The 12,938-nt window shown below is 56.5% G+C and overlaps 3 protein-coding genes across 5 annotated transcripts; 2 read left to right on the forward strand and 1 right to left on the reverse strand.

Annotated features, from left to right (window-relative positions):
- Positions 1–533: 533 nt before the first annotated feature.
- On the forward strand, positions 534–2,091 carry IUM83_04316 (Jacalin-like lectin domain-containing protein; the record flags this gene model as incomplete). Of its 2 annotated transcripts, none has more annotated exons than XM_067928384.1 (2): positions 534–1,930; positions 2,004–2,091. In XM_067928384.1, 2 exons carry the CDS (start codon positions 534–536, stop codon positions 2,089–2,091), a joined length of 1,485 nt encoding a protein of 494 aa, XP_067792838.1. The 2 variants fall into 2 exon arrangements, with proteins under 2 accessions (XP_067792838.1, XP_067792839.1); XM_067928383.1 differs by lacking the exon at positions 2,004–2,091 and having other exon boundaries at positions 534–932; positions 1,064–1,093.
- Positions 2,092–3,577: 1,486 nt separating this feature from the next.
- IUM83_04317 (nuclear pore complex protein nup107) lies at positions 3,578–6,862 on the reverse strand (the record flags this gene model as incomplete). 2 transcript variants are annotated; one of them, XM_067928386.1, is made up of 2 exons in its annotated part: positions 3,578–5,398; positions 5,465–6,862. In XM_067928386.1, 2 exons carry the CDS (start codon positions 6,860–6,862, stop codon positions 3,578–3,580), a joined length of 3,219 nt encoding a protein of 1,072 aa, XP_067792840.1. The 2 variants fall into 2 exon arrangements, with proteins under 2 accessions (XP_067792840.1, XP_067792841.1); XM_067928385.1 differs by having other exon boundaries at positions 3,578–6,862.
- Positions 6,863–8,548: 1,686 nt separating this feature from the next.
- Positions 8,549–12,747, forward strand: IUM83_04318 (arginine-tRNA ligase; the record flags this gene model as incomplete). Its single annotated transcript, XM_067928387.1, has 3 exons — positions 8,549–9,046; positions 9,227–9,375; positions 10,272–12,747. 3 exons carry the CDS (start codon positions 8,549–8,551, stop codon positions 12,745–12,747), a joined length of 3,123 nt encoding a protein of 1,040 aa, XP_067792832.1.
- Between the last annotated feature and the right edge of the window lie 191 nt (positions 12,748–12,938).

Consider the following 12,938-nt stretch of genomic DNA (forward strand, 5'->3'; position numbering starts at 1 on the left):
CCAACACGAAGATGCGGCCTTGTCAACAGGCCACAGCGGACCGGACAGAGCCCCATCGAGACATCGAGACGGCACTAAGTAGATGTCAGGCGTGAGCAGACAAATCTCACTAACGCAGGAGCCTCAGGTCGATTGCCGAACGGAGCCCAATGTGAGTTACGGGTACTTCTACTTCAAGACGAATCTACGCAAGATGCGTTGGTCGACTTTGACACAACTCGTGCCTATGACGTGAGCAGTCCGAATCGCGCCAGTGGAGCCGGTTATCAGGTATCCTGCCCTACTGCAGTCTGCAGCATGTTGCCAACGAGGATTTGGTGCAACAAAGTGTTGGTACTGTAGCGCTGGTACCGTATTGTTTCGGCCTTCACTAAATCGTACTTAACAAAGTGCTTCAACCCATCTGGGTGGAATGTCAACTGCCCTGCAACCCAATTCTGGGTTAACCCACGCATAATAGCAGCGAGTGTGGGTGGAATTCCCCAATTCACACGGCTCACCAAGGTCACAAGTACATCTGATCTCCCGGCGCCATGTCCCCTGCCCCCTCCATCGTCGTGGACAACCTGCAGGAGGACGAGGTGCTGTCGTACCCTCTCGTCCTGCTCGAAGGCCGGGTCACCGGCCTCTCCCCGCATACCAGCCACCTCTTCTTGGAAGCTCGACTGGACCACCTGCGCTCGTCGCTTTGGCCGATTTCGGCCCCCAGCGGCCGCTTCAAGGCGTTCATGCTGCTCCCATCCGAGGGCCAATTCGCCGTCACGCTGCGACTCGCCGGGGTCGTCGAACGCATCTTCTGCATTGAGTATCGGCCTCGAGTCACGCGGTACATGGTGAAATTTCACTACCAGATCTGCTCAGACTCCGACGCCCGCGATGGGTTCGACGCCCCGCCGGGCGTTGACAATTCCGACGCTGCGGCAATTGCAAAGGTTCGCTTCACTGCGCTGGTGCTGCAAATGGCCACGGCCGAGCTGATGCACGCCGCAGGTCTGGGGCGACAGACGTTCGCCATGCAGTTTGCAGCCGACGGGCTGCCCGACGTGGCGGTGCTGCGGTCCAGCTTCACGAACGCCCACGCGCGGTCTATTGACGGCCAGGAGCTCATCCGCCTGGTGGGGCAAGACATCGAAGCCTCGGGAGTGGACGACCTACCCGAGGTCGACTTCAAGCATGCAGTGGTGCTCGGGTGCTCGCGGTACAACACCAAGACGCGGAAGGCGGAGGGTCATACGGCGCTCGGAGGAGGCAAAGTCGGCGTCTTTGGGTCGTGCGGACTGCACACGTGGCCGGCACACTTGGGTGAGATCTCGAGCTGCTGCCTGAATAACACCCGCATTGACCAGCGGTATCTGCTGGACGATAGCTGCTTTCGTGGCACGTACTGGGCCAACTTCTCCACTGGAATCGGCGCGATGCTGCATGAGATCGGCCATACATTTGGGCTCGGGCACTCGACGAGCGGCATTATGGCCCGTGGATTCGATGACATGAATCGGCTACTGTCTGTCTATCAAGCGGATCCACACTCGCCACAAATGGGGTTTCACCAGGCTTCTCCCCACGGCTGGTTGGAGCTGAATCAGGCTGCCATTCGTGAAGTTTCGCGCCGTGACGGAGCACACTGGAACCCAGGCTCAGCTCAACTACTGCGCCACTGTCCGTGGATCTCCGGCTACGCGAAGCCGTCATTGCTTGGACCAACTGTGAGTTGGGACGACTCCGTTCGTGGACCTGTCGGAAACGGCCAATTCAATGGCATACAAGTTGATCTTCCCGAGAGAAATCTGTCGATGTCGGAATCCGATGAAATTGGCGCCGTGATGATCGATGCTGAAACCTATGTGAACCACCTTGAGAGCTTCACCCGTGCTGAAGTTTTGAAAATGGAGCGTAAAGAACCACTGCGTGCTGCTGGAAGCAAGCATTGGTTCGTTCTTGCCGTCGGAGAACACATTACTCGTGTGGATATTCGCGCCATGGCTTGGATTGATGGTCTTCAGCTACATACTAACCTGCGATCATCAAGATGGTTTGGCGGCACTGGAGGAGATCTTCACGCACTGCAAGCTGCCGAAGGGTGGCGAGTGAGCTCGTTCTTTGGAACAAGAGGGGACTCCTACGTGGGCAAGCTTGGTCTACGTTGTCTACCGATGGCATCTCCTGCCTTGTCGCCACGTCCACAAGAACTCCATGCTAACAACCCCACAATTTCATCGTTCCTTCCAGCGGGGAAAGCGTTGGAGGGTGGGCCCAAGACACCGTTCTCGATTTCGTTGCCCGCAATAGGAGCCATTGTCATTCGATGTGGAAGATTCGTCGAGTCTATTCGACTGTTGTCGCCTGAAGAAGCAGCGGCAAATTCCAAGGACCCAAGGATCTATCGTTCGAATGAACACGTTTTCGAGCTGTTGCCATGTGAAAAGCTGATAAAGCTTGAGGTCTACAGCGGCCATTGGGTTGATTGTATCCGATTCACCACGACGCTGCGCGACGGTCCTTGGTTTGGCGGAGGCAGGGGGCCGGACAACACAGTCATGGAATGCCCAGCAGGTCATCACATTTACGGCCTGCACGGAGTTGTCGGCAAACAATATGTGGGGTCGATTGGGTCCCTCTATGGCCCTGACAGCGGGGCATTGGAACTGCTAACTAAGGTCGCAGGAACAACTGAGGACTTGGCCAACCCGCGACCGTTCTCGGTGATGAAAATGGTACCAGTCTCAAGCGAAATTGTGGCCCAGCCGCAACCGCCACTCGGCATCTTGCTAGCAACTCAAGGCAACTCGGTGATGTCTGTACAGTCATTTGACAGTGTACAGCAATATGATGAGTTGGTAAATCAGCTTCACTCGAGTCTACTGGCGCTGGGTAACCCTTACCAAGTGCACTGCGTGCCTCTGGCCCCTGGTGAGAAGCTAGTGCAGGTTGATGTTAGTTTTCGCCCAGAAAGTGTGAGCGACCCGTACACAGTCGTGGATGGTGTTTGCTTTCACACTTCGACCCGCTGCTCTTCGTGGTTCGGTGGGTACCATGAAGACGAGGTGCGATTCTTCATGGCTCCACCCGAGACGAGCGTGATTCAACTTAGCGGGGTCTACACTGGCGGCATTTTGACTGATCTGACTGGGGTGGTGGGCACAGCTGATTCGAGTCCATTTATCCCTGACGGCCGAGTGCTGACTGATAGTGGCGAGTACGACATTCGGCTGGAAGCAGCTTCTCCTGGCTTTGGCATTCAAAGCATCCTACTGGTAGAAGAGAACAACGGTGACCACCGCGATGAACATGCTTGGACCTGGAACCAAGAGGGTCCATGTCCACATGTATGGCGATTGCCCCAGCGGATATTGGAAGACCAAATCGGGGGAGCTGACCCCAAAGCCAAGTTATTCCAGGACTATCTTGTTGGTGCGGTGGACTCTGGCGGTGCCTACAGCAAGACTTGTTGCAGCAAACTAGTGTCGAAAACAAAATAAGCCACGAGATAAGAGTCTGCTTGTTATTGCGATGTCCGCACACCCACACTGTCGTCGACTTTATCTCTCTCTAATTGTCACAGGTAGTTTAGAAGCGCTTATTCTTGGTCGATATCAGGCGAAATCACTGGCGTCGGCATACTTTCAACGAAAGCCAGCGAAACTGCACTCTCGCGGAATCCATGCAGCAGGTCCCGGCATTGATCCTGGTCCAGCGCGTGATACACACCGTAGTGTTCGTCGGCCACAACGTCGGCGACCTCGATCGATTTCTCAAGCAGTGGTCGTGCAAGCTCCGCCTTGGCGTCCTCCGGGTAGTGATTCAGGCGCATGATGGTCTTAGCCGACTCAAGCTGAATAAAGTGCAGATTGAATACCAGCGTTGGCAAACAACGCTCCCGAATCGAGGCATCCTCTGTAGCGTCATTAGAGCAGCCCATGAGCCATCCATTTTCAAAGTGCAGCACCTCTAACGTGGCCGCAGCCGATCGCGACACATGGAACATCAAGTCGGTTAGATAGTCCTTCTCCTCGCTGTAGAGCGAGAGAGCCTCTGCGCCAGGATTGTTGATGCAGTTTCTCCACAGATCGTACTGCGCACTCGCTTGAATGTACGCGCGCCAGCACAGGGATTCGCGCATAGCCCGTTCAATCTCGTCGTCGTCGCGTAGCAATTGGGTGGCACGATTCAAGTCTAGCACACCAATTGAATCCTCTGGTAAGCTTTCCTCGACCAATTCCTTTACAGCAGCAAACTTGCCCTCCAGAAGGAATTGCCGCGTGAGCATATTTGCACGGACTAACGCTTCCGCCCGATGTTCAGTGTAGAAGCACAAAAACTCAATTGTCCGGATACGTTTCCTGTCGATCTCCGTCGTGGGCACATCGGATGATATCGGCTGACCCTTCTTCTGCTGCTGTTCCTGCGCTACCAACCGGTACTCTTCGCATAAACGCTCGACCACAGATTGTAACACCGTCGACAAGACCTCCATGCCAGCGCACTCCAAAATACGCTTAATACACAGCTCGCGTTCCAATCTGTCTTCAACCGTCGACAACATCTGCACATAGATCTCGATTGCGCCGGCAGTTGGAAGCCGTGAGGCATAAACTGGCACAAACTGCAGTTGGCGATGCTTCACCAAGTGCCGGATGTATAGCTTCAAAATCATGTGACCCGCCTGTTCATCGAAGAGTTCGCCAGTGAAGTTGGCAAACATGATGAAGTGGGCAGCAAAGCGCAAGAACAGCGAAGACGTTTCGTCTGACTGCACTGTCGAATTCAGCTGCAGGTCCCAATTGTACGAGTCGTCCTCCGGGTTGAATAGCAGTGTGTCCAAAATGCTTGACACGATGTACTGAAACTTAGCTGTCACCAACTTGGCTTGGATTTGACGGTGGGGTTGGTTGGCCTGCATTCGGACGAGCTCACTTTGGCTACCTCGCAGCTCATTGAACAGGGTGTCTAGGTCCACCTGATAGCGCTTAAGATACTTCGTTTTGTCCAGCAAGCTCGAGTAGTGGCGCAGGTAGTGGGCATTGTTACCCACAATCAACTGCGATGACTGAGACTTCACCTTCAACAGCTTGTACAAAATCTCATCGACCTGCTGCTCTGTAATACCCTGTAGATAAGCCCAGCAGTGATCCTCCCAGTTTTCGCACAGATTGCTCTTCGTAATAACTTGGACATTACCGCTCAAGGCCGCATAAATAAGCTCCTCATACTTCTTCGCGAGCAAGCTGTTGCTCTTGGATAACTTTCCATCAACAGCCTGCTCAGACAAGCGCCAGCACATTGCCTTCCAAAGTGCACGGAATGGATTTCCCCACCTCTCCATTGCCATGTCTTCGCGCTCATTGGTCTCACTAGCACCGACCGGGTTGCCTCCCGAAAGACTCGCAGCTCGCCACGACTGACCCAAACGGATGCACAAATCAATTGCATCGTCCATTCGTCCAGCACGCACGTACAGCCATACCGCTTTCATCAACTCCGCCTCATCCTCCATGTCATCGGGCAAGACGTGGTCGTCCCCATCGCGCAGAACGGCATCGGGGTCCATGCGCACCTCTTCACCCGGGAAAACCTGCTTCTTCATCATCCTCAATGTGCGCGATCCAGTAGCACCACGCTTGTCACTAATGCTAATCGTACTCTCCAGTGCCATGCTCTCGAGCCACGCCTTGACTGCTCGCTGAATCTTGTACGTTTCGTTTCGCGTCTCCAGCAGACGCAGGGCGTCGTCCTCCAGCATCTCGAAACGCAGCTCCTCGGCCTCTGCGCCCAGCATCATCAGGCTGTCCTCTCCGTCCGCCATCTCCTTGCTGGCATGGCACACCTGCCGCAGCTCAAACAGCAGCCTCCACGTGTTGCGCTCGTCGCGCAGCTCCTTGATGTCGGTCTGTAGCCGCTGCTGGGCCGCGGTGGGCGCTCCGCGAGCCTTGCTGCTGCTGGCAAGCGTCGCCTCGAGCTTCTCGAGCCGCGTCTGCAGCACGTCGATGTACCCGCTCAGCAGCTTCTCGCAGTACAGGTCCGAGTCCTGCACGCGCTCCAAGTTCTCGTAGAAGTCGGCCGCCATGTCCGCGAAGGACGCCTCCTCCGGGCGCACGTGCCTCGAGAACAGGTCTCCCCTGGCCGACGGCACAGTGGCCAGCGACAGCGACAGCGACTGCTTAAAGGTAGCCAGCTGGCTCATGACCTGGTCGTTGCCGCTGCCCAGTTGCTCCAGCGTGAGCGGCGGCGGCTGCTGCGCCGCGTACACGGACGCGATGGACGAGATGGAGAGCTTGGGGTCCGCACGGGGCTGCGTCTTCCCGTCGAAGAGGCCGCCGGGCGCGCGGCTTAGGAAGCTGCCGGCCAGCGCCGCCGCCTGGACGATGTGGATGGCGCCCTCGAAGCCCATGCCGCAGTCCACCACGAGCCACGCGTCCTCCACCAGCTGGCCGCCGAACAGGACGCGTGCCTCCTTCGCCGAGAAGCCCAGCGCCGCCGCCGAGTCGCGGCGCCCGCACAGCGCGCGCTTCAGGTCGCCCACGGTGGCCACGCGAGGGTCCACGTCCACGAACTCCGTCGACTGGTCGGGGAACACGCCCTTCACGTGCAGCAGCCCGCGACGCACGGACGCGTTGACCACGGGCTCCAGCAGCCGCGCGTCCTGCCCGTCGTCGCCTTCGTCTTGGGCCTCGCGCGCGTCCGGCGCGTCGTCCATAGCGTCGTCGTCCGGGCCGAAGCGGAGGGAAGAGCCCGTCTCAACAGAAGCGCTGGCTGAGGACGCGTCGCCCAGAGACGCCAGCAGACTCAGAGACTGGTCCGCGCTGTCGATCAGGCGCTGCACCGCCGCGCTGCGCCGCGCGCTGGAAGAGGAGCGGCCCGCCATCGAGTGAGTGGACGGATTCCAGAGTGAGGGAGCCACCCACAGAGTATCCGGACGAGGCACCGGTTATCCGGACAATTGGAGTGGTGGACAGAGGTTTACGTGAAGCCACACTAAAATTCATGCGTACGTGTTGTAGAAACTTTCTGCTCGAACTACTCACCTTGTCAAAAGTGCACTTCATGAGTTCCTCGTTGGCGTGGTCCTGACGGTTTGAAGTCTTGTCACACCGGTCTCGGTGTGTAGGTATGTAGGGAGCCAATTCCAAAGTGACCCTGAAAATCTCTCCTATCGCTCGCTACAAGTGAGCGTTCGAGAAGTGTTGACCTTTGAGTCGCGTAACACGGACAAAAGGAAACAGACAAAACTAACCATCTTGTTCTCTTTGCCGACGTCGGGCTTGAGCTATATCGACACTGAGCGTGTAACCAAGCTGTATAATTCATAGTATATTATACTTATACAGTCCGCCTACGGTGGGCTGGCTACCGGTATCGCCGTACGTATTAAAGTATAGGTTAGCGAACGCTTAGCATTAGACTCATGTCGTTTTACAGATGCACTGACGAAGGAGAAGTAGCTGCTGAATAGCTGCTATCTTGAAGGCAAAATCGCTCTTATGCTTTCGTTGGCCTAACACCGATTGGTGTGATAAATTGGCAGTGGTGCTTCCCTCTGCTGGCCAGCAACTTCAACAGAGCATTCTACAGGCCGGACAAATGACAGAGGTAGGTGCCTAGAATGTTCTTTTGAGGTTTCATAGATCTTCGTTCAACCTGGCGTTTAACTGGGCAGGATGTCCACAACCTTCTCTTAGACTACAAATACGGTATTAGACGCACTCACTATCATGCATGAAGTAGCAGAAAGTTTGCGTGAAGGCTGCAGCGGCGCTAGCATTCTGGATCTGGTAGTACAGTACCGCATCGCCCCTGTCCTAAGCGAACTGCAATGTATGCAGTTTACGGTACATCTGTTGCCAAGTCTCAGAATTAAATGATAAAAAGTAAAAGTTATAATAATTCTTGGTATTTTGGACCAATCAAAAAATATGGACACGGCGGGAATTGAACCCGCATAAAATTGCGGTGCTCTTTCCCAATTGACAAGCTCGCTTGGTTACCTTCGCAATTAAGTCTTATCAAAGTAATATGTTGTATTGTGCATCTAGAAAAACTCATCGTCGGAGCTGCTGGAATAATCATCATCACTACAAACTGTTTGCCTACTGCAATTTGGGTAGACGTGTGCAATAGCTTCGTTTACAGAATAGCCAGCAGCCAGGAATTCGAGAAGGCGGCGCTTGTGCGTATAGTCGACTGCAATGCGGGTGTAGCGCTTTGGATTTTTGCCGGTTCCTGTGGTGCGTGGTCTACCCATAGCACTTTGAACACTGAGACCGAATGGCTGGTGGAAGCCTATAATTAGCTCGTCAACATGGAATTTTAACTACAGACATGTGGTGTCAATGCATTGTTTTCATTGGCTAAAATAAAAATTCGCTTAGGACAAAACTTCGCTTAGGACAGGGGCGATGCGGTACAGCAGCAGCAAATCTACAGTACGCCCGACTGACTCATACTGGCTGAAGAGTGTACACTTGTAACGAAGTGTTTTGATTGGCTCAGCTCTCGAAATCATGCCACTCAAGAGTTCAGACTGGGTACAAATTGCTTGCGACCAGCTAACATGGCCGAGGACGCCGTTCTGCTGGACAAGTCTCCATTCCCGCCGCTGCAATTGACGTTCGAGGAGCAGCAGCACTGCCATGACATCAGCCTGCTACTGCTGGAGCGTGTCTTGCTCAGCTACGACGAGCGGCTGGCAGGAATCACGCCGTGCCACCACGCGAATCTCGACAGCGCGCGCTGGAAGCTGGAGAAGACGCAGGAGAATGCGTCCATGTACACGGAGCGCATCCGTCACGTTCGATCCGATCTTCATCTCCCCGATGACGTGTGGGAAGATCCGATCGTGTTGATGATGGCGGGGAACATCCCCGCGCCTCTGGACGAGGTCATGTTCGGCTTGGCGATTCCAACCATTGAAGCGTTCAAAATCCGGGTGTCGACACTCGGGAACCAAGACCTCGGCGGCGCGATACTTGCGAAACTTGTCGGGCCGACGGAGGAGAAGCCGTTCCAGAACTTGTCCGTTCTGTACATGACCACGGAGCTGCCGTGGCTCGTGAGCAAGATGGTGAGACCACGAGACTTCGTGCTACTGTCGGCATCTGGGGTCATAACGACCGCAGCTGGAGAACGAATCGGGTATGATCTGCTGCAGCCGGCGCCGTTGCCGCAATGCGGACCGCTACCGAAGCCGATGATTCGGGGCAAATACGTGTTCGGCGCGCTGTATCGACAGCTAGAGGACGGCACCGTAGATGTCTACGTTCAGCAGTATCTCGAGGCCATGGGCAACATCTTCGACTCGTACGCGATCAGCGCCGCGTGGCAAGGGATTCTGGGTTTCTTCAGCGCGCCAGTGCTTTCGGAGCATAAGAAATTGCAGTGGTGCATAGCCCACATGAGAAGCGCACGTCGACGAGGGATGACAGACGACTCAATCGGGTACTCTAGAAGTTGCTCCCTATGTTCTGTGACGTTTGGACGGGTTGTCACTAGTCGCAAGAGCGACCGGCGCACTTGTGTTTTGTGCCTGGTTCCGGTGTGCTCTAATTGTCGTGAGGAACGAGTGTACAAGGTTGTGGAGCGTCACCCCCGGAAGAAAGTATTGAACACTCGGAAAAAGGAAGTGTTCGTCTGTCGGCCGTGTCTGGAGTTCGTCCAACGGCACAAGCCTGCCGACATCGCGAAATACAATATCAATGACCAGCTTACTCCAGCATCAGATTCCAGTCGAGATACCAACGGCAGCGGGCCGGTAACGTGGGGCCTGCTTTATGGAGACTCCGTGCCCGAGTGGTCTCCAACGCGATCCTTGTCCATGTCAAGTGCGTCGTTTGATTCGTTCAGCTGGAATGTCGATCCCTAGCAGGGGGCAGCAGGTCAGTCTTCACCTCCACGAAACAATGCTTCTCTACCATGATACTACGCAGTAAGATGTTGCAGACGACGCAGTAGCAGCACAACTCCGCTGGTACTACTGGCGAAACTCAGTTATGCCGTATACCGTCTCCTCGTAGCCGCGGCCTCATGTCAACAAAGATAACAGCACTTCACTCGCGTCAGCCTCGGTAATGACACGACGAAAACACCATTCCAGTTAGCACTTAGCCATGTTGTTATCAAGCGTGGCAACCTCCACTCGTGACGTCAGTTGCACCCAGCTTCAATCTAGGTACTGTACAATCCGATCTTTCTTGTGGTGCACGTCAGTGTACCATCCTACTGGTACAGTGGTTTCCAGCCCTCATCCATCCATGTCATTAGGTCAATACCCCCGATAGCAGCGGACCGATCCCTCCTTCCTCCCCCACGATGCAGCTCCTGATCGGCAAGAAGCCGGGCGACGAGGAGCTCAAGTGCTTCCTGGCGCTGTCGCTCACCGGCACCGAGTTCTCTGTGGGCGCCGCGGACAAGAAGTACGCGAGCTGCGGCCCGCAGCTGGCCGTGGCCCCCGACGCCGATTTGCTCTTCTCGGCCAACGCCGTGTGCCGCTTCGTGGCCGCCAACGCCGGCCAGCTGCAGAGCGACGACCTGGCCGTGGACGAGTGGCTCGAGTGGGAGGCCAACACGCTGGCCCCGTGGCTGCGCGTGGCCAAGGCGGCCAGCAACAAGAACGGCGAGCTGGACGCGCAGCTGGCCGCCATGCTGGAGGCCAAGGAGGAGGCGCGCCCCAAGAACGGCGGCGACCTCGAGTTCCTCTTCGGCTCGGAGCTGTCGCTGGCCGACGTGGTGGCCGGCGTCACGCTGCGCGCCGCCTTCAAGCTGCTCAAGGAGCAGAAGGACGAGGCCGTCGTGCTGCAGACCTTCCGCAAGTACGTGGCCCAGCTCTTCGCCCGCGCGGACGTGTCCAAGGGCGTGGCCAGCATGAAGAACGCCGGCAAGGCCGCCAAGAAGGGCAAGGGCGGCGCCCCCGCGGCGTCGGGCTCCCCGGCAGCGGCCGTCAAGAACGTCGTGCGCTCCACCTTCAAGCTGGACGACAAGCTGGCCCAGGGTCTGACCTACCACAACGTCCTGGGCGTGGTGGAGTCCATCTTCGACGCAGCCATCAAGGCGGCCTACCCCGGCGTGGACGTCCCCGTTGAGGTCGCGCGCACCACCGCCAAAAACGCGCAGTTCGGCGACTACCAGTGCAACTCGGCCATGTCCATCTTCACAGCGCTCAAGGGCACGCCCGACGCTGCGCGCTCGCCGCGTGACGTGGCCAACACCATCATTGCCGCCATGCCCGAGACCGCGGTGCTGGACCGCCTCAGCGTTGCTGGTGCAGGTTTCATCAACGCCTTCCTGACCAAGGAGTTCGTGGCCAAGCGCCTGAGCAATGTGCTGGCTAACGGCGTGCAGCCGGCGCCGCAGGAGCAGCAGACGATTGTGGTTGATTTCTCCTCGCCTAACATCGCCAAGGACATGCACGTCGGTCACCTGCGTTCCACGATTATCGGTGACACCATGTGCCGCATCCTCGAGTTCCAGGGCCACGATGTCAAGCGTATCAACCACGTCGGTGACTGGGGCACCCAGTTCGGCATGCTGATTTGCCACCTCACGGAGACGTACCCGACTTGGGAGACAGAGATGCCGAACGTGACGGACCTGACGCTACTGTACAAGGCCGCCAAGGAGCGCTTTGACGCCGACGAGGAGTTCCACGAGCGCTCCAAGGCGCAGGTGGTGCTGCTGCAGTCCGGTGACGAGAAGTCTCGCAAGGTCTGGAACACGCTGTGCGAAATCAGTCGCATTGAGTTCCAGAAGGTGTACGACCGCCTGGGTGTGTCGCTCAAGGAAATGGGCGAATCGTTCTACAACCCGATCATCCCGAGCGTTCTCGACATCCTGCGCGCCAAGGGCCTTATGGAAATGAGCAACGGCGCCGAGGTGATCTTCACCAAGACGCACAAGCAGCCATTCATGCTCGTGAAGAGCGACGGCTCGTACCTGTACGACACGACGGATATTGCTGCTCTGTGGTACCGCCTCCACGAGATGAAGGCCAACCGCGTTATCTACTACACGGACTACTCGCAGAAGGACCACTTCAACCTGTTGTTTGAGGTTGGCCGCATGTCGGGCATTTATGACCCGACGAAGCAGCGCGCGGACCACGTTGGCTTCGGTACTGTGAACGACGAATCCGGCAAGCGCTTCAAGACGCGTTCGGGTGAAGTCGTTCGTCTGGTGGAGCTTCTGGACGAGGCCAAGGTGCGCATGAAGGCGCAGCTGGTGGAGCGTATTGAGGCTGGTCAGACGTCGCTACCCATGGACCAGGTGGACGCGGCTGCCGAGAAGCTCGGCTACGGCGCCGTCAAGTACTTCGACCTGCGTCAGAGCCCCACGTCCAACTACATCTTCAGCTTCGACCGTATGCTGTCCACCAACGGTGACACGGCTGTGTACCTCATGTTTGCGTACGCCCGTCTGTCCTCGATCATCCGCAAGTCGGGCGTTGACATGGCTGCTCTCCTGGCGCAGCAGCAAAAGGAGGGCAACGTGCTCAAGCCCGAGCACCCGACGGAACAGGGTCTGGTCATCGAGCTGCTGCAGCTGCAGGACGTGATCGTGTTCATCAACAAGGACCTGAGCTCCAACCGTCTGTGCAACTACCTGTACACGATCTCGGAGAAGGTTCAGACGTTCGTCACGGCCTGCCGTGTGCTGGGCAGCGAGGAGCAGAACAGTCGTCTGCTGCTGTGCGACGCCACGCTGAAGGTCATGAAGACCTGCTTCTCGCTGCTGGGCATCGACCCACTGGACCAGATCTAAGTTGTCCAGTCAGTCAGGTGAGGATCGGCTCGTTCGGCTCTCGGTCATCGACACGTAGGTGAGGCGGAGGGGGAATGAATGAAATGAAGCTCAATATTTGATTAGGAAAAGTTCTAACTTGCAGGCATTTCTCAGGTACTTGCTGGTGATCGGGTGAAGGCTCTATCTAACATGCAGACTTGGTGGTGTTG

This window comes from Phytophthora cinnamomi (assembly GCF_018691715.1).
Source record: "Phytophthora cinnamomi strain GKB4 chromosome Unknown Contig33, whole genome shotgun sequence".
Lineage (NCBI taxonomy): Eukaryota > Oomycota > Peronosporomycetes > Peronosporales > Peronosporaceae > Phytophthora > Phytophthora cinnamomi.